The sequence below is a fragment of the Taeniopygia guttata genome, chromosome 2, assembly GCF_048771995.1.
Source record: "Taeniopygia guttata chromosome 2, bTaeGut7.mat, whole genome shotgun sequence".
NCBI classification, from domain to species: Eukaryota; Metazoa; Chordata; class Aves; order Passeriformes; family Estrildidae; genus Taeniopygia; species Taeniopygia guttata.
In genome coordinates this window covers 77,156,458-77,177,794 of record NC_133026.1, presented here as the reverse complement: position 1 = coordinate 77,177,794, position 21,337 = coordinate 77,156,458, and the positions used below count along the sequence as shown (strand labels likewise).

The window sequence follows — 21,337 nt, the reverse complement described above, 5'->3', positions numbered from 1 at the left end:
AGCAAAGCCCCCAATCCAAGGGAGAAATGGGGTGGTGGCTGTGTGCAAAGGAGCCCCAGCACTGTGCAGGACAGCCAGTTCTGGAAAGGCTTTAACTTGGATATTGCGCCTTGCTCTGCTGGGCTTAGAGATACTTGCAACTTAGGGAGAGGAAATCTAAGACCATTTATGAGGACGATCAGGGCTCTTAACAGCACTTATCTCAGTGAAGGACATAATGAAGTGGCTTCTTTCATCTCAGAGACAGAGGAGGGAGGAAGTAGAATACTTGTGTTCATAAATGTGAGCACTTCGTGTCCATGGTGGGTAGAGTAAAATCTGGTCATGTGCAGCAAGGAAGATTCAAGTTTTATATTAGGAAAAAGCCTCTCAGGGCAAGCATGTGTAAGTACTGAAGAAATTGTCTTCAACACCAGAAGTCTTGTAACTGGATTAGATAAACATGGGCCCAGAACAGTTCACATAATCCCTGCCTTTCCCAAGTGACCTGCTGAGACTCTCACTAACCTTGAGATTTCTGTAGGAAAATGACCAAAGTTTCTTATTTCCAAACCTTGCAGTGACATAACCTAAAACCAATGGTACCTACTTAAGCACCCAGTCCTTTGTAATTTGTTAAACACGACAGGTTTTTTTTTTTCTTGTGAGATATTCTAAATTTTACAAGAATTTAATAAATATTTTACATAAAGATGTACAGTTTCCAAACTTTTAGCAACATCTTCAGAAAAGCTTGAAGTGGGGACAGCCATCCTGAATATGAAAAAGTATATATATCTAGGTGTAGGTGTAGCAAGTCCTAAGATGACTTATAAGACCAGTCACTTTGTCTCCACCAACTCATTTGAAAGGATAAAACACAGAAAGCTCTTGACTGTTACCCCTGAATAACCCCTTGCCCTTTTCTGTTTGAATTCAGACTTTTTCTTTTATTTTTGAAGGCAAAAGAGCACACGTACTTCAAATTAATAATGATGCAATAATAAAGCTCAGTTGCACTATTCTGACAAACATGGGGTATGAGTGTGCAGGATTAGGAATCCTGGGGTTTTGGGGCACTGTTTTACTAAACTGCAGGGGCCTCACTGTAGGCTGATAAGTCACAGTGCCAGGTCAGTGGTGAGATATCTTCTTTAAGTGTTAGCCAGAATTTGTTGGCAGGCAGCAGGGGAGTGGATAGAGGCCTGAAGGGTCAGATGTTATTCCAAGTTTGTCACAAATATGCATTAGGGAACAGCAGTGTGAGGGTGGACAGGGCTGAGATGCTAGATTTAAACAGTAGACTGGTGCCTGACTCCACCATCATTGCAGACAGGAGTTGGATAAAAGAACACAAAACTACAATGCTATTTTTCTTCAGATTTTTGAAATAATGAAATTACTCTAGGGCTGCCCGTTATATCAATGTTAACACAGCTCTATCCAGTACAGAAAACATGATCATAGACTTCAGTAGTTTAGAGGCATGTCTGCTGAATGTCACAATGATTCCCGATGTAGTTGCAAGAATTAGAGATTTTAAGTGCCTATGAAGGACATAGATTCTCTAAATGCTCCACAAAATCAGACCAGTTGTATTTCCTAGTACACTTCCTCTCCAGCAGCAAGGACAACTATAGTTGCCCTCTACTGAAGTTGTGCAGCCTTAGTCATTTTCCCTGGTCCACTCCCAATAGATTGCACTGGATCCACAGTTGGATTAGGGATGTTACAGGGTACATTCCCTCCTGTTGCCTCTCTGTTTATGGACCTACTGTCCATAAATTTGCATGATCATTTCTGAACCTGACAATGCTTTCTGTCTCCATAATCTCCTGTGTCAGCAAGTTCTGCAAAGGTGGCATGAGAGGTAGTATGATTTTACATCAGAAGGAGTAACGAGCCTACGTTTTTGATTTTCTTTTTAGAGAGTTTTGGTTCCTGCATCATCATCACTTTTTAAAAAGTAGAACATGGAGGGGATGGAATTTTCTTGTGTATACCTGTGGACTTTTGCCTGTCTACCTGGGACTGCATGGAGTTAAGAGCATCCTTATAGCCTTCTAGCCACTTTCTTCCATGTGATGTATCCTTAAGATGGTCTCTGTATTTTATCATGCAGTAACAGAATAAGTTGAAATATTAAGTAAACTGATACACTCTCATCTTTAGTTGTCTGAGGTTTAGTATTTAAGCAACACATTTTACACATGCCTTTAACTGATTCAGGTCAGGATCACATCCTTTGAAAGATGTGTGGTGTAGGAGTAGCTATATAACAGGGAAGAAAATGCAATGAATATTCCTGGTATATCTGTACTTTTCAAAGAGGAATTATTTGATCAAGTGATCACAGTAGGGGTTGAGAATTCTCCTCCAGAGGTATACCTTTGGTCTCTCACCCATGGGTGAAGCCAGTTCTGTGGAGATCCTGCCTCTACCACTGCCCTGAGCCTCCACAGTCTGTGTACAGGAGAACCTATTGTTGAGACAGCCACTGGAACTTCCTGGAGCTCTCACAGATTCTGCTTTGAGAAGGGTTTGATAATGCAGAAGTTTCTGTTGATAAAAGACCCATATGGCCCAAGGCTTCCAGCATTTTTCACGTGGCTCTTGAATGTCCACAGGATGTCTTTACATGCAAAATGTTAAGTCTTTCTTCTCCTGTAGTGTCTATTACTCTGCAAAGGGATCTGGACAGCCTGGATTGATGGTCCAAGGACAATTGTATGAGGTTCAACAAGGCAAAATGCTGGGTCCTGCATTTGTGTAGCTGGAAAGCTGCCCATTGGAACAGCACCTGCGGATGCTGGTCAGCGTTGGCTGAACATGAGCCAGTGTGTGCTCAGGTGGCCAAGAAGGCCAAGGGCAACCTGGATTGGATCAGCAACAGTGTGGCAGCAGGACCAGGACAGTGACTGTCCCCCTGTATCTGGCACTGGTGAGGGCACACCTTGACTTCTGTGTCCAGTACTGGGCCCCTCAATTCAGGAAGGACATTGAGGTGCTGGAGTGTGTCCAGAGAAGGACAGCAGAGCTGGTGAAGGGTTTGGCACACAAGTCCATCGAGGAGCAGCTGAGGGAGATGGGGATGTTTCGCCTAGAGAAGAGGAAGCTGAGGAGGGGCCTTATCACTGCCTGAAGAGATGGTGGAGTGGGGTAAACATTTGTCTCTTCTGTCAGACAGCAAGTGACAGGACAAGATGAAATGGCCTCAAGTTGTGCCAGGAGAGATTTAGATTGGATAGCAGAAAAAAATTCTTCACAGAAATAGATGGCCGGCATCAGAACAGGCTGCCCAGGGAAGTTGTGTAGTCATCATCCCTGGAAATATTTAAAAGGCACTTAGAGGCATGTGGTGCTTGGGAATGTGGTTTAGTGATGGACTTCACAGTGCTGAGTTAACAGCTGGACTCAATGATCTTAGAGGTCTTTTCCAACCTAAATTATTCTATGATTCTATGACACAGAAATGCACTCAGGAGCTCTTCAGCAGCACTGAATTTTGCGGAATGGGAGTAAAAGAAAAAGAAAAAGCCTTTTAGCCTGACCTTGCTAATTGAACAAATAGAATTTTTTGTGGCAGACAATATTACATCAACTTCATGTAATTTTTACAGGATTTTTCTGACTGCAACTATAATGTAAAGTATGGCCAGAGGTGTATTTTCAAAGCTCAGTTCTGAAGTTTCTAAGTAATTACTTTCCTAAATTTGAGACTGGTGATGGTAGCTTACCATGTATTACTGCAGCCATAAAAAAAATTGACTCCAGAAAGTAGACAGGCATAGGAAAACCCCTCAACATTTGTGCATTTTCTGCAATAGCTTCTTTTTGACTAATCTGGACAGGTTCATACCTGGACATGTGGGGTCAGGGAAGCAGGTATCTTTTTTTAAATTGAATTTTATTTTATTCTTGCCAACCATTGACAACCCTTCAACAGCTTCCAGGAAGGAAAAAAATTAAAATGTTTAGAATGTTAATTTTTAAAAAGTATATATCCCTCACCTTTCTGTATGAATTTATCTTTTTTCCCCCCATGAAGGACAATCTCTCTAAAGCCTGTAGGATAACAGCAGCTAATATGGAACATCTTAATTCCTTCAGATGCAGTATCAGATATTTGTGGAAATTTTTAAAAATATTTTTTAAATGTTGAAAGATATGTGGGTGGGTAAGTATTCAGAAGAATACACACAGAAAACAGAAAAAGTCTAAATATATGCATATATGCAAGCCCATGTTTCATTTAACCTTTTATTAATAATTGCTGAAGGCCAAAATATTAAAATCTTGATTTGCTGCACTTCAGAAAAGAACTTTCTTCTTTCAGATGCCTCTGGCAAGAGAGAGCACAGTTAGTGAAACAGAGCACTGCTGGGTTGAAAATGCTGCCAGTGCAGATGACAGCAGCTCATTGCCATTGAGACTTTGCAGTTTGAGCCATGTCTTGCCCCTTTAGACATGCTCAGAACAGCCCCTCCTGTCCTCTCCTATCTTCTCACAACCTTCCTAAAATGCCTTTCCTGCAAAAAGGAGGGATCCTGTGCTGAGTATAAACTTACAGCTCCACTTATTTCCCTTTATCTTTTACTTCATTTCAGGTTTTCAATATTGTTTAAGCATAACATAAAACATATTGCAGAACTGGCAATTCTTCCTTCACATCTATAAAAGCTCAGATATCTAAAAGTAAACTTAATGTTTTCTTTTGCCCATATTCCTATTGCACAAGTCCACATAAGATGAAGTAAGTTATGGTTGTCAGTGTCTTGAATTTTTTAATAAGATCATGTCAGGGGATTCCTTCTCCACTTCTCAAAGCCTTCAAACTTACTACTATGAGCATCAGAGAAAAGAAGGAAGTTTGTAATACCAGTTGGATTGTGTATTACGGGTTCATTGTTCTTCCACTGATTTTTCTTTTCATTTTTACTTGCTCTCCCCTAGCTCCTTGCTGCAATAGCAGAAACATCTGTCTCTCTTCCTTCATGGAAGAGAATCATTTATAAGTCCCAGATTTACCAACAGTATCAGTTACTTCCAGCAAACCTCACTCTTGGTCTTTTTAATTAGTTTCCATATGCTTTTCTTTCAGTCATCTTGGTTAGGAGAAAAATGCATGACAATCAACATTAATGACTTCTTCAGTTGTTATTTATTAAGTCAAGATTTTTGCATGTAAAATTTCAATAAATACATGGTTTGTTGGGGTTTTTTTTTGAAAGAAAAACCTTTTACAAAGTTTTTTTTCCTTTGAATTGGACATAGCTGAAAAACAAAATGCAACTATTCGAGAAGCTGATGACAGTATGAGAGTGGGAGGTGGTTTGACCTTTTTTTTTCTTTTTGTATTTTTTTGTATTTTAAATTGACTGATAGTCTTAACCTCTGCTTTGAATTTTTAAGGTGAAAGAAGCACAATTTGGATTTGATAGTTATACACACAGCTCAAGGAAAAAGTAGAGCTCCAGAAGTTGCTGTTAGAAGCAGCTACTGTGGGCAGACAAGGATAGTCCTACTAGAGTTTGGGAGTTTTGCTCTTGTATTTTGTTTTTTACTTTTGTTTTGGTGAAGTGAACATTTATATTCTTCTTTTCCCATGACTTTTCCCTCTTTTGGCTATGTTGCTCCCTTGGACTCCTACTGGGAAAGCAGCATTGAACTTGCAGCGCTGAAAAGATGATTAATGATAGGCAGAACTGTATACAACGTGTACTTTATTTGTGGGGGAGGAGCCTGCAGTGAAATCCTGCATTGGAGAATTCTAGGCAAATGGTGTGTGAAATTGTTGACAAATTGGTCTCATTAAACTCACTAAATGAATGCTTTCATGAGAACACTGGCTTGATATCACCATTTATAATGTAACTTCTACTTGAAATGGTGTGTGCTGCTATTCTTATATTTTAAACCCTTGTAACAGCTTGAATATCCTGATAAAGCCAACCATTGTAGCTGTCTTCACTGTTCAGTACATGGGATGTGAAGGGAAATTGCTGAGGGTGACTTCCATAAGTGGTTTTGAATTATTCATTAATCTATTACTACCATCTTCAATCCGGTCACCAGAGTTCATAAGTGCCAAGAAACGGATTTAGAAATGCCTTATGTTCCTCAGACTCTTTAACTTGGTCCCTGACAATGAAAAGGGAAGCAACAGGACAAAAGTCACAAAAACCTCTCTTTTAGAATGCAGCTTTGCATTCTGTTTAGCCTTGTTGATAGTAGAAAACTTACAGGAAAATTGTGTCTTAATGGTTTTTGTTGATCCAGGACAGTCACCAGCATTTGAGTAAGGTTACTGTGCACTAGACACTTGCCTTACCAAGTTGAATTCTGACCATCAGCCTAAATATACTTAGTTGGGCGAAGAATGAAGGGTGAAGCCATTACAGGGAGAACTGCACAGACTACTGAGACCTTCAGAGATGAAGGTCAGGCCATAGCCTAGTGCTCTGGCTTGTACCACACACAGCATGTGCTTGTTTGTTGCTGTTGAGGCAGGATGGGAATGAGAAGACTGATTTGGAAGGTTGTGAGAGTAAAACTTTGATTTATTCAAAATACACTGCTCTTTTATATAGAGCAAAGGCCTAATCCATTGGTCCTAAAGTGAAAACAACTTACAACATTGGTTCAGAGTGCTTGACGCACAGTGATAGAACTTAACTATAAACAGTGTGAGAACAAGAGAGATAAAGAATTATTTACATTCCTTCCCAGCTCTTTCCCAGGGTTTTTCCTGGCTAGAAACTCTCAGTTTCTCTCTTTGACTGAATCTGAGTCCCACACTTGTTACCAGGTTTTAGAGTAGTAAAAGGGAAAGTATCCATACAAAAAGCTACCACTCTTGGCTTTTTACCTTTGACTCAGCAGTTGCTTTAGCTTCTTCAAAGGCGTAGGAGATAACAGCCAATCCATATTGAAAGATGATCCATGTGATGAGATGTTGAAAAATCTCTGCCCTAAACCAAATGTAGAAACCTTGCAGAAAATGACATAAGTATAGATATAAAGCTGTCTTTGTGTTGAAGACTGATAGTAATTTTAAAGAGGAATTTAAGAAAGGCAAGGATATTTTGTCAACCACTGATCTACCTGGGGTAAAACCAGATGTGTTTCGTCCTTCTTAGAGCTTACTGCAAGGAGAACTGGAAACTTTGCTGTCCACTTTCCCACATTTAGGAAAACCTCAGATGAGCTCCATCACTTTGGAAAACTGTTTCCCTGAATATGGTGTCTCCCTGATGTAAAAATCTAGAACCTAAAATCTATTCTGTGGCTGGAATATGCTGAAGCTAAAGCTTAGGTGGTAGATTGCACTTTTTCCATTACCAGCAGATGTTCTTCTGAGCAAAGTTTTGTCATAATGAAATTGATGGACTCTTCCTGGAGTCATCAGTGAGCGGGAAGTGTGGTGAAGGACAGAGTCTCATAAAATGGAAGTATTAGTGAAAGTCAAATTGAAAAATAATGCTTCAGCTGTTGGCTCATTTTGTAGTAAGACCTCTATGATATTTTTTTAACTGCAAACGACATGCACAAGAGATTTAATATGTATGAGCAAAAATCTTCAGAATACTAGATCAGAATGTTAAAAAGGAAGCAATGATACTTTGTTTTCCAGAAGTAGTTGACTGATTTAGTTGAACCAGAAATTAACCTGCTAGATGATGTCTCATAAAATTTATTGTAATATTAAATGCATGTTAATTGTGCTGGTTTTACATGTGGACAATGTCTTTACAGCAAATTCCCAAATTAGTCATAGGCAATTACTACGTGTCTTTGTTCTGGCTAGGTAAGGGTCAGTTTTTCCTGGCAGAAGCCAGAGGGGACATGACCAGGACACTGAGGTTATTCTATACCACCTCATGTCATCTTCAGGGGTTGTAGTGGAGAAGATGTCCCTCCTGGTCACGTAGAGGGAGATGAATTGTGGAGGTAGATTTGTGTTCCTCACGGTGAGCTCTCATGTGTGAATCACTCACCTCTTGTGCACTGTTATTAATATTGTTGCTGCTATTGCTGGTTTCTTATCTCCTTGCTGTTTCCAGTAAACTGTTCTCATCTCAGCCCATGACCTTTACCTTTTGTGTCTCCAGTTCTCCTCTCCAGCCCTCCATTGGGAGGGAGAAGAGAGAGTGAGTGAGAGGAGTGAAACCTCCATGGTTTGGAGTCTTCTAGTAGGAACGCTATGTTGGGGAATATCATTCCTAAACCACAACAATATGGGACAAGGCAAGCTGTCTGTGGGGGAATGAAAACTGGAGAAGGCAGGGGACCTTTTCACTGAACGTGATGCACTGCATGCTAGAATCACTCTGCTGGGACATTTGCCATCCACTGGAGCATTTTCCATAGGCAGAGAATCTTGGTTCTCTTATGTGAAAAACCTCCTAGCAGAGCACACAAACAAGACTGTCCTGCTGTGCGAGGGGAAGGACACGTGCTCTTCCAAGGCTGTTTCTTTGCATCCAGACAGCTGCCATTGGTGTCCTCTGCAGGTTCATGGCTGATATTCACACCTTAGCTTTGTTTCAACACCTAAATGCTGATGTTTACAGAGACATGCACTTTTCCTTTACTGTGGAAGAGTAGTCCAGCCTGCAGTACTGAAAGAGCTTCTTGTGCATGCTTCTTCATGCATCTATTTTTTTCAGCAGAGCACACTGCTGTTTACCAACCAAGTTCTGGTTCTTGGTTAAGAGCGCAAGACAGTGGGATTAGTGTTAGTGACAGAAGAGTCACCATTTGTTGGCTTCACCTTTGGGAGAAGGCACACACAGCTTGCACTCAGTGGATGCAAGCTGCCTCAGGAGAAACTTAGTTCAGCTCCATCTGTGAGTTGAGTGGCCCAGTGACTGGGCAACATATGATTCTGCCAGGCCTAGGGTCAGCAGAGAGACTTTATTTCCTCACTAAACCTTGTACAGATCTGTCTGTGTAATCTTCACTGAAAGTCAATCCAAGATTGGAAGGAAATCCAGGCTCACTGTGCAGGGAATGACACAACCAAGGGAAAATAAGGCATTTTGGCTGCAGGCTTGGACAACTCAGGTGTGATGTCTGAGACAGTTCTGAAACACAACAAAACCTTCTGATTGAAATTTGGTGAAACTCCCGTTCATGTGGCTAAATTTCACTGCCTTTTATTAAAAGAAGAAAGAACTGGGAAGGAGCTCATCAGGGTTGAACAATTCAAGAGCCACTATGAATTTTCTTAGAATGTTTTGCATTAACATCAGTCTAAGGCAGAAGAATGGAACTGGCAGCAGTAGTGGTGAGACACCAGAAGAAAATTGGTTCCAGGAATGCTCACAAAGACTGAATGTAGAAGGAAGTTAGCGGAGATAAGTGGTGGGATGAAAAATTCTGTGGAAATGCAAGAGTGTACTGGTTACCAGCTCGGGAGGTAAGATAGTAGAGGCAGGAAGAAAGGAGGGAAGGCCAAAGGGTGAGAGGGAGCTTTGTTGAGTGATATGTCTGGCATACATGGGGCACGAGAAGCTGAGACTACAACTAGACAGATGGGAAGAAAGGATGTGAAATGAGGCTTTGGTGTGCATGTGGTGTGGCACTGTTTGTGGGGTAGTCAAAGTAGAAGAAACAGCACTTATGGAGATGCAATGGTCAGAAGAAGCTCGGTCTAATGCAGCATTCTTTGTCCAGCACCCTGTGATCCTGCAACATCAGCTGCTTCTTGAGAAGATACACAGCACTGAAAAAATGCTTTTCTTTCCCCGGTGTTGATTCCTGCAGGCTGCTTCTAGACAGGGGTTTCCAGAGTTTGTCCACATCCCTGTGTAGGGAGCATCCACAGTGTGAAGGTCTACTATGAACAACCTGGGCACAATCCTCACCCTGCTCTGTCTGTGTCTGGCCACACCAGGAAAGAAGGCCACAACTTCTGTCTGAGAAGAAGCATAGACACAACCATGGTGCTTGAAAAGTCTTATGTTTCCATCACTACTTCTCTTGGTCCAACTAACAACATCCTATTTAGCAGAGTTCAGGCTTCCAACCCTGAAAATCATTGCTAGACATGTCAATTCGATGAGGCAATGTATCTTGAGTTCATTCTTTACTCATTTTTTGGAGAATGCACCAGCCAACACTGGTTTTTAAATCCAAGGAAAACTTCTACTTTAAAATTGCAAGGTCAGACATTAGTTACGAAATGCCAGAATAAATTTTGCTTTTACAGTCCTCCTATGTCTCATTGTGCCTATGCATTAAAATGCCACAATTTACATAATTGCCAAGTGCTTCTGGGACTGAAGTGGTTTTGCAGTGTTGGCTGAAGGCCTCAGGTTTGTCCATGGTGGAAGGTGTACTGCGGACAAGGCAGGGGAATTCTGGATGGTGGTTCTGGAGCTATACACAGTCTTCATTCCTGTGTTTTCTAACACTTGAGATTTAGGAACTTGGCTTTTCAAACTCACTATTCTTTTCAACAGATTTTACATGTAATGTAAAACATGTTTCAACAGAGTCTGAGCTTTATTTATTGCTTTTGTTGTTGGAAGAAGGAAGGAGTGAGGAGTGAGTGAGGAGTTTCTCCTCTAAAACTGAAAAAAACTCAGCAAAAATATCTTAAAATCTCAGGTTGGTTAAAAACTTTCAAAGATTTGAATCAGTTGAAGTTCTGAAATAAGTTTAAAACCAAGCTGGATCTTTATTTGATAGAATTGCCTGTACTTCATCTGGTCTGCAATCCCATCAGACAAACCTATCAGAACATAAACTCATATTATCCAAAATGTCTTAGAACTTGAGGACTACCTTAATTTAGTGCATCTCAACCAAACCTATTGAAGTCATGGTGGGACCCGAGCCTTTGCTTGGCTGGAACAGCCTGACCTCATGCAAGGGGATGCTAAGAGAGTTCTCAGCCAGGAGAACAGGCTCTACTAAAAGCTGCCCCTTAAAATACAATCTGACCTATGCTTAGGTCCTGCAGCTTTTTAGCCATGTACATCAAGTCACTCATAATGATACTAATGAGAAAATGGCACATACTTTCAGGTCACAGGGAAATTAGGCCATAATTTTTGTCTGTAATGATGAAGATAATCTAGACTTTTTCCTTCTTTAGGAGGTACATAGTATTAATGGATCATTTTTAGTTAATGAAACAATATTCTTTTGATAATGGTTTTAAGTTGCCAACAACATATTAGTCAAATTTATTTTGGATTCTTTTTCCCTTTACAATGCCCAAAAGCAGTCAACACAGATATTATCATGAAGCAATCACAAAATATATGCAGGCCTATGAACATGGTGATGTAAAAGTAGACCTAATTTTAAAAATATCACCTGGCTTCTGCTGTCATTAAAAGGACACTGAAATTTTAAACATTTTTTAAAATTCAAATTGTGAAATGAAGTGCTTAAAATGTTCAAGGAAGGAAAGGAAAGGAAGATAGGAAAAATCAAAGCTTCTTTCACCCAATAGGAAACTAATCTTAGATTTGCTGCTGGAATTTTAAGACCTGAAATACAAATGGCTTTTAAATTGAACATGGACATAAGGCCACTTGGAAGTAGCTGTAAGTTTTTGATATTTGTTTACCCTTTCTTTCAAAGAGGAAAGCTTAGACTAAAACTGAAGGAAAAAACTGTACTGAAACAACTATGGCAAAAATTTAAAAGCCAAATTATTTAGCCCTTGAACTGCTGTGACAATATGTTATGGAAATAGTTCTGCTGCTTTCAATTTTTAAAATTTTATTTTCTTTGTCCAGAACCCTTTATTTGGCTACTTCTTTAAAATTGCTGTGGTTTTATTAATGAAACAGAAAAATGGTGCATCATGAGACATGTAATGTACCACAGAGGGAGGCCCATAATGAATACAGATGAGAGAGATTGTAGCAGAAATTATTGTAGCAACACATCCAAATAGAAACATTTTGGCTGATAGCTTTCTTATTTTACCTCAGCTCCAATAATTTCTGAGTTCCTCTTGCTGGGATAGGATACAAGTCTAAGAAAAATGCATTGATGTCTCCTTATGAAGAAGGAAAGCATAGGGAGGCACATCTTATCTGGAACAACAGATCTTTCTGTCTTACAAAACCAGCATTTGACAGTACTTCTCATTCTATCTGAAGTGGATGTGTACTGCTTGGATTAAGAGGCAAAACCACCAAAAGCTGTTCTTGTCCTTACAGAGAGCACTGTATCTCCTTTGGATCATTGAAAAGATGGCAGAGCTGATGTGCTTTCAGATTCTTGGCACCATTTTGAAGGTGGAAGTGTCTTAAAGGGTTATTGTAAAGAGCTTCACATAGAAGCTATATGATATGGTTCAGACAGCCAAGAGGAGACTCCTACCTGTCCATTGTATTTATATAAAACTTAACTATGTAGTTCAAACGGAATAATCACAATGTATAAGGTATCAAAGACAAGGTGAAAAAAAAAGGAAAAAAAACCTACTACAAATTTTTTCCAAGAATGAGTGAAACATCTTTGAAATTGTTGAAAGAAAATATCTTCTTAAATCTCATCTGCAGACACTGTAAGCGTAGGAAGTCCCAAACCATATGTCTGAACATAATAGGCCTCCCAGGGTGCCACAGCGAATCCCACAATGAACTGAGTGTTTGGTAAGTACTAAAGGGTTATAAGATGACTCAGTCCTGGTTGGAACTTGCAGGGCCTCTTCAAACTAGCATTTCCCAACTTCTCTGCTCATGCTGATGTTTTTGGGCTTATGAAGCTCTAAGTTTGAGTGTCCTGCATGCCTTGCATGAAACAGTTACACACTGTCAGCAGTATCAGGTGAGAGTTTTATGTCTTTATAACAAAATTAGTTTGGTACTTTGGTTTGTCCCTTGTCCTCTGCCTCATTCTCCTACAGAATGATCAGAAGCAATATTCAGTCCTTCACCAGAAAGCTGTGTTCAAATTTCCTAGACCAAGACTTTCTTTCCTCACTAGATTTTTTTCCCTGGGTGTTTTTTGTTTGTTTGCTTATTTTGTTTTGTTTGTTTTGTCTGGTTTTGTTTTGTTATTGGGGTGGTTTTCTGTTTTATTATTTTAGTTTTTCTTTCCTTTTGGTTCTGGTCATGGTGGAATATTCCTGGGATTTATCTCATAAACTTGACAGAGTGGTAATGTCTGTCTAATATCTTTATTCATTACAGGGCTACCTCAACAGCTGAGCTTCCTGTCTCACAAAGCATCAGCCTATGCTGGTTTTGATAAGCAAAATTACCCCATGGCAGAGGGAGTAATTTCAGCTGTGGTGCATCAGATGTTGAATTTGGAGGGAAACTGCTGTATTTCTCTCAAGGAGTGAATTCATAATTTCTGAATGATTTAAAATTATTTACATACAGCTCTGTGCTTGGGTCTGAGTGAGGTGTTGTTTCCAACCAGGCTGAGAAATTTCTCTCTTACATTCCAAAAAGGTTGCACAGCTTTCTAGGAGTTAGAAGTGGGATCATTTGCCTTCCTGCTCCTATGACCCACATAGAAAAGCTTTCGGGTTGTTGACTGCCACGGGCTGCAGAGCACACAGTGTGACATGAGGAGCTGAGGCTGCCTCAGGAGGCATTTGCAGTGGGTACTCCCATGGCTGTATTTCAGGTTAGAATTAAGCACAGCTGTGCTACACATGGAGCAGGGGCACATGTTGTTTTCAGCCTGCATGTGCTGTCCCACAGCTGGGGACTAGCACTGCCCCACAGCACTGGTGGGGATGATGGTATGACTGGGTGTGCTGGCCCACAGCCGAGCTGGGTGTGAGAGTTTGAGTGACAAAGGTAGGCTGCTGTGCTGTAGAAAGCCCAGTATTTTTCTTTACCATCCTACTCTGCCTAGGTGAGTTCCTAACAAGTGTTTGGGGTATGTTTTTCAAGCCCCACAAGCCACACAGCAGCTAAAAAACAGTACTTGGATGTATGTGTTTGTTGGCAACCTGTGGGCTCATATGTGAGCAGGCATTAATCTTGCCCTACAACATTTTACAGAAGGCAGATTGCTACCCCTGTCCCCTGCCCTGCCCCTGAACAGGTAACTCTCGAAAGTAGAGGATGCTAAAAGCAGACACTTGTGTCAAGGCCTACCTACTTTGGCACAGTACTGTTTGTTTCATATTAGTGCTTAGAAATTAACTTTTGATTACAGAAACATATATTTTTAGACTGATTAATATTTTGTTTCAAAGGACCAAGGCTGGTCACTTGATGAGCCTGACCCCAGAAGACACTTTATTTTAGACCTTCACTAGTTTTTGAGAATCGAAGGGTGTATGTAGCATTGTATTGTAGTGTTCAGTATTGAACGGGATCAAAACTTCTTTACAAGGAGAAAGTTAATGATGGGTATCTGATGGGATTAGAGCCTCATAAACATTGCCTAATTACTTGTCAGTCATCTGTGCTGCTGGTACCTTTTTCATCTTGTGGTAATTAGTTCACCTCTTAATGAAAATGTACTTAAAAAAAACCAAAATAACACACCCATCCCCAAAACTTCAGGTTTTAGACACCTTTCTGTAGTCTTGTCAGTGTTGATACTTTTGGCTCTGCCATTATTATATATGCCATTTGTATAAGTTGACAAAGATAATTAGCTCAGAATTATCTGTATATGCAGTAATTATCTTGTGGGTGTTGTCATATGTTTAGAAAGACCGACTTTTTCATACATAACATCATAGTGTGGTGCAGGGAAAACTGCTCAACTCATAGTTTAATCAAATCGGAATTAAAGTGGTTTTGTCTTTTTAACAGGGACATGTTGACCTAGCAGTCAGTGAGCTCTGTGCTGGGGCCAGTATGAGCAATACAACACATAAACACCAACCACAGATACTTGCAAAATGTTAGTAAAGAACTTTGAAACTAATCCTAAAAACTCCTAATCTCAAACATGCATTGCTTTATGCAACGGGCACTCCCCAGGCCATGTGGGCTACAAGCTGACACTCCTCTTCTTGAAGTGTGGGTGCCTCTGTTGCTCCACATGTCCTGCAGGTACCCATGTAACCAGGTTTCAGGTACAGTTACATGTACCTGTGCTGCTCCCTGTGCTGACAGACATGCCACAAGACCCCCTGCACACCTGGGCTGGGGATCCCTGCTTGTTGCACCCCAACCTGCCACCAGACAGAGCCAGCACCATCAGGTCAAGGCAGAGGTGAGATACCAGCACCAAATCAGGACTGCCTGCTCTAGTGTCTCTCTCCACCTATCACAAGCTTTCATCCTTCTTTCCCATTTCTTTTAAACCTGATTCTTTCCCCAAAAGCCTTTGGTAACACAAAATTACCACTTAATCTGGGTAACAGTTGTGTGAAGCAAACTTAATTAATATCCTTAGCTAGCCCACTGGGGGCTAGTACTCTCTTGGGACTGGCAGTTTTTGTATTAACCTGGTCACATACAATATATCCTCACTCCCATTTGACAGCGTCTCTTGTTATCCAGTCCCTTTTGCCAGGCAGAGGTGGTGTGGGCTCTCATGCAGTAGTGAAATCTTTGCTTCCCAATGCCGTTGTTTGGGTGGGCTGCACTCGGGAAAGGCACGCACCCCGTTAGCGACATCCACTATCCCAATCCCAGTGGTCTAAGGGTCTGTCTTTTGGGGTGAAAGAAGCAGAAACTGTTTTTTTAAGACAGCTGAATTAAATAGAAGCATCTTATCCCAAGGGATGAGATATATCCCTACAGGATACCTGAAAAACAAATCTGGGGAATGTTCAACAGTCCGATATTTTTTCTTTGAGGTGGCGGCAAAGGCCGACAGTGATTCACTGGAATTGAGTGACAGTGGGAATACCATTTGCAAGGAGAAAACAGCTCGAACTCCGGAACAGCCGGAGAGAACGAGAATAAGTGTCCCTGCTGCGTGGCTTCCTCCTACAAACGGAGACTTTCTGTCAGCCCCCGGCTGAGTTGCACGGGGTCGGGGGTGCCGCGAAGGCGCTGAACGCAGAGACCCTGTCCTCCCCGTGGGAAGGACACCCGGGCAGGCCGCCCTTGGTGGGTCTCTGAGAGCAGCCATCCCGCCGGGCCGCTCTGCTGGGACAGCGGGGGAGGCAGGGGGACAGCGGCCAGCAGAGGCCCCGCGACGGGCGCTGTGTCTTTAAGGGCCGAGGCCGGCTCCGGGCTCCATCCTTCCTCCATCCCCGTCCCCTCCCTCCTCCTGCCCGGCGGCGCTGGGCGCCGGGAGGAGGCGCCTGCCTCTAACAAAAGTCTGCGGCCGACGCTCTCTTTCCTCCTGGCCCGGGCAACAAGTGGCTGGCAGCGGCCTCCCGCGGGAGGCGGCGGCAGCGGCACGGCTGCGAGGAGGAGGAGGAAGGCGGAGCGGCGCTGAAGCATCGGAGGAGCGGAGCGCCAGCCGCGGGGCGGTGGAGCCAGCGCCCGGAGGCCGTCCCGCCCGTCCTGCTTGTGGATTGTAACTGGAGCCGCCTTCCTGGCCCGGACACCCCGGCTAGAAACCGGGGCGGGGAGGGCGCACTGATATATCGCATTTTTGATTCTTTCACTTTTAAAGTTATTTTTTGTTGTGGTTGGTGGTGGGTTTTTTTTTGTTTGTTTGTTTGTTTGTTTGTTTTGTGGGGAAGGGAGGCTGTCGGCCACCCGAGAAGAAACGGAGGAAGTTGCAAGGCTGCTTTGAACATGTCGCCGTGAACACTTTCGGAGGCTCTTCCCCCTGCACTGCCCCAGGGCTGCACTCCGTCAGCCGCGGCTGCTCGGTGCCCCGCGGCAGAGATGCTGGGCGGCGGCGTGGGAAAGCGGCGACGAGCATGAAGGCGGCAGGATGGGCGCGAACAATGGCAAGCAGTACGGGAGCGAGGGTGAGCTGGGGGGCAGCAAGAGGGGTGCTGGAGCAGCGGCGGGGGTCGTCCTGGCCGGGGAGGGGTGACCGGGCGGGGGGCGCCGCGGCGAGGTCCTCCTCTCCCCGGCCGGGACGACCCCCGCCCGGATCCGCGACACAGTCTCCCGCTGCGCCCCTTAAAAACACCCTTTACTTTTATTTTAAATTTTTTTTTTTTCACTATGTTTAAACTAAGGAGTTGAAGTGCTGTCTCAGCTCATGATGTCGAGGCAGCGGCGCGGCTTGCTGTTCGAAGGCGTTAACTTCGCTAAAAATTTGTAGAGCGCTCTTTGTAATCCTTTTCTACTCGTCTTTATATCCCAGGATCCTTATATTATGCAGTATGCCATATGACTGCTTCCTGTCTGAACAGAAAGAAAAAAATTAACTCCGGCAAGGGTTGGGGGGAGAGTTAATGTTCTCCAGCTGTTATCCATAGATTGTAGTCCTGCAATTTCACTTCAGTGAAACGTTAGTGGACTTGGTTTTAGATATACAGGGACTGATTCGTTCTTGTGGAAACCTATTTGTCTCGCTGGAGCTGCATCAGGGATGAATTTCAGCTGCTTTGCTTCTGGTGAGAAGGACTACTGGAACAGTCAGCTAGTGTCAGGCAAACCAATGGCAAGTACAGAAAGTTTGTTTTTCTGCCAGCTATTTTTGAGCTGTCTTTAACTTTTAGCTGACTTCTATATGTATTGCCCTCCAAGGCAACTCTGTAGGATCTATACCTTCCCCTTGGTATAATGGGCAACTGTATAGGATCACCACCCCCCCCTTTTTTGTTGTTGAGGGTTTGTAGGTGGAGTGAGGGAGGTGATCTGGTGGTCTGGTCCATTCTTTGGGAGTTGAGATGGCAACTGCCAAAGAATACATCTCTTGCATCCAAAATATGCATGAAGATTGTGTAAAGGAAAGGGGAAAGACGCTGCTTCTAGAGCAGATTCTGCAGTTTTTTTCGTTTATTGCCAAATGAGTTCTGCATTTTGAAGAGTTGATGAAGTCAGATGCTTTAAGCTAAAGATATTCTTCCTGTTGTGGGGTTTCAGTCAATTGATACCATCACTAGAAGAACTCCTCCATAAATGGGGTGAGCCTGGAAGTTGCAATCAAAGCCTCTTTGGATTCATCCTGAAAGGAGAAATCTTAGTTTTTCACGAGAGTTGAAAGGGTTATCGTATATAGTTCTGTTCATGCTGCTGGGGGATGTCTACTTCTATGACAGGAAAGTGTGGATGTATGCCTGAGCTTTCTTGTGAATTCAGAGGACTGTTTGCTTCAATAAACATACAGTTTTTGGGGAGGAATGTGACTGACACAGAGTCTTTTGCAGCCCTCAGTGAAGGGGAGATAAACTGTTCCAGAAGTATGTGATAGGCACTCTGAGGAAGAGGAGGATTAGTACTACCAGGGTGTTCTTAGTTCACCTCTCTCCTCCATTCAGAGTGGAGATTGGATCCTGGGGGTGCAGACTACATGTGGCAAATTAATCTTTGCAGTGCAGACCATTACCTGTCTTGAAAATTAGGTAGAATAGTGGTTTAAAGTTAAAATAAACTTTAAAAATCCCCAAGCCCCACGACCAAAACTTCATCATCAATGTGTCTCATAGATCATGTTTCTTGGTAACTTCTATGCACCATCAGATCCTGAGAAACTTGGAGAAGCTCTCATAGGAGTTTTGTTTCCTGAGTGATACAGAGGAGAATAAATCTAAACCTGATAAAGGGAGCCTTCCCCCTCATCCCATAAACTACTGGGGCTTTTGGTGCCTTTGGCAAATGAACCATTTAATTTCTGTAAAAAGTTGCTTTTTAGTAGGATGTGGTTATGCTCCCAGGTGGAGGGGTAGCACCATTTAGTGTGTATTTTGAAAACAACCAGAATATCCATTTAGGAGTTCATGGAGTGGTGTCTGTGGTACAGTTTTTGGCCTATTGGGCTTTGTAGGCAGATGCTGCATGATGGTATGTCATTTTAGGAGTGGCGAAAAGTTAGTTCAGCTTCTTGAAGACTGTTTTGCTGTTTGCTGCTTGCTGGTGTCTGCCTGAAATCTCACCTAAGATAACTGCAAATGATTTTAAAAATGTCTGGGTTTGTTTTTTTTTCACACAGCTTTCCTTCCTCTCTTCTGTGGAGCTGCAGCACTTCATTAATTTGCCCAAATTGTTTCTCATCTCATTGTTGAACAGATACATTAGGGCAAGGGTTACTCTTGCTCAAGATACTCCTTCTAAAATAGAGAGTTTTTATGACCAGAAAATTGGGTGTTATATGGATTGCTACCTTGTTACACTGCCATTAATAAACTTTTTTTAAAATTCACATCTGTGCTATGCATGCAACAATCTCAGGCAGCTAAGTTTGTATCTGATCACATAAACTACACTGGACTGCCTTTATTTATTTGGTTGGCCAAGGCTTTATGATTTTATTGGAAGCTACAATTGTCATTTAAGATGCATGGGTCAGTTATATGTTTGAGGAGTCTAAATCAGTGTATAGAGTCTGGTGAATAGTTGACAGTACCTTTTAATGTGTTTGGTTTTCATTAATTTTCTAAGGCTAAAACTTGCTCTGTGTGAAGCTTAAATGTAAATAAAATTGCTTACCTGAAAAATCATGTCATGATTTTTAGGATATGAACACGGCACTCATTTAAGAAAGTATGACAAATTAATATAGAAACAAAACTTGGTTTACAGGAATTTACCTCTTTTTAACTGTAAAATATTAAATAGAAGTTTACTTTCCTGGTTTTCATTTGAACTTCTACAATAATTGTTATAAGGCAGATTATTCCTGGAAATCTGTTTACCTGAAAAATATATGGAGCTTGAGATTTCAGGCTTGTTGTAGTATGCAGTAGGTTCAGATTGAAGTGTTAAAGTTTGAGATGAGTCTTTCTGAACGTGTCCCAGCAGTTGTGTTTGAACAGTGCTATGGATGGTAATAGAACTCTGGAGCAAGAAATCTACTTTATCATGGAGCAGAATTCGTAGGGCTTTTGCCTACACAGATAATCTGATGGAAATCATCAGTTACCTTAGCAAGAGTCTTACTGCTGTAGTTCACTGTCTTGCCATGACGATAAATAATTTTACTTTCTCTCACTTATATAGCTCATTGCTTGGTCTTTAAATAAAAGGAGGCCTTGTGTCTGATATTGGACAGAGCAGCCTTTTGTCAAAAGTCAGGCGTTCTGTTTAAGGACCTGTCTTAAAATGTAATGCTGTTGCAGCTGACCAAACAAGACAATACTTATCATCACAGGTGAGGGACTGAATTGAAGGATGTTGCCCTTTAACTATTGCCAAGTTGATCAGACACCTTAGCAGTGTTTCTGCAATGTTTTTGCCCAGAAAAACCTTCTGTGCTGGTCATGAGGCTGGGTGGGTGCTGATGGTAGTGCCAGCTGTTGGCATGGGATCTTTGGGAAAAAGATAACTGCATGCTGTCCCTCTTACCACCTGAAGCAGTTTCTCATCCTCAAGAGAAGTACTTTAAAATTGCAGGCTTCTGTAGTACAAAGGAATTGACTTCTTGATATGAGTTGGAGGAATAATCTGTGTTATTACATATAGAAGGAAGCTGTGGCATTGAGGTGAAATTGCTGCTTTGCAAAATAACTTTTTAAAGTGTCTTCTTCACAAGTGACTTCTTCATTAAACTGAGACCTGAGAACCAGTCAACTTTGAGAGGAACTAAATAGTGGTACAAAATTTTGACAATACCGATGTTCAGACCAGATGAAGGAATATCTTTTGAATAAGTCAACTGTCCAGAATCCTGCAGTTGTGGGTAAAACTTTCTTTGGACATCTGCACTTTATCCATCCAGAAGCTGTTCTAGAGAGGATAGGTGACAATGAGCTCCACTTGATCAGCTAAAATGTAGTGAAAGACTTGATGTAACACAGGAACCTGGTTCTGTAGAGAACAGAGGATGGCAGGGGAAAAATAGATGCAACTGTGGGAGAAATAGGTGAAACAGCACCTTAGACAAGGAAATCAACATCCTTTCTGCATCATAAGCTTTGTTGACAAACTTTTTCTTTCTGAATCTGAATATTTAATTTGGGAAGATTTTAATGTAAACTATTTAGGAATAACTCTGTTCTTAGTTTGAAAATGTTCCTTCTTCAAACTTTTATTTGTGGTGTTTTCTATTCACAAACCACTTAGAGGGAGAATTTCTGTGTAGATCTCAGTGTTCTGCTAAAGTAAGCATCAGCACAGAAACCTGCCTTTGTCGTGAGATACAGTTGCTACAAAGCACAGGCACCATGGTTCCACAAAGGTGGTGTTAATTATGATGTGTGATCTGGTATACAGTAGCTAAACTTTGCTGGCATGTAGCACTGTGGAGAAATGGGTCAGTCTGTGTTCATTTTGGAGTAGGTTACCCTCTCAAATCTGTCCCTTCATCTGGGAAGCATGGCTGAGGTCTGCGTCATAGAGCCAGGCTTTCAGACTTTCTTGAAGGCGCTGTTGGACACTAACTCATTGTGAAT

At 42.0% G+C, this 21,337-nt stretch overlaps 1 protein-coding gene across 7 annotated transcripts in view; it reads left to right on the top strand.

Annotated features, from left to right (window-relative positions):
* FBXL7 (F-box and leucine rich repeat protein 7) overlaps positions 1–21,337 on the top strand; it is a 225,285-nt gene that overhangs the window by 34,950 nt on the left and 168,998 nt on the right. The window contains exon 1 of one of the 7 annotated variants that reach the window (XM_072924279.1): positions 16,170–16,783. The exons of 4 other annotated variants lie outside the window; for them this stretch is intronic. In XM_072924279.1, coding sequence (XP_072780380.1) covers positions 16,768–16,783 — 16 coding nt within the window. In that variant the 5' untranslated portion in view covers positions 16,170–16,767. Of the gene's footprint in view, positions 1–16,169; positions 16,805–21,337 lie in introns of those variants that run through there. 2 more of the 7 variants (XM_030267074.4, XM_072924282.1) reach the window with 2 other exon arrangements.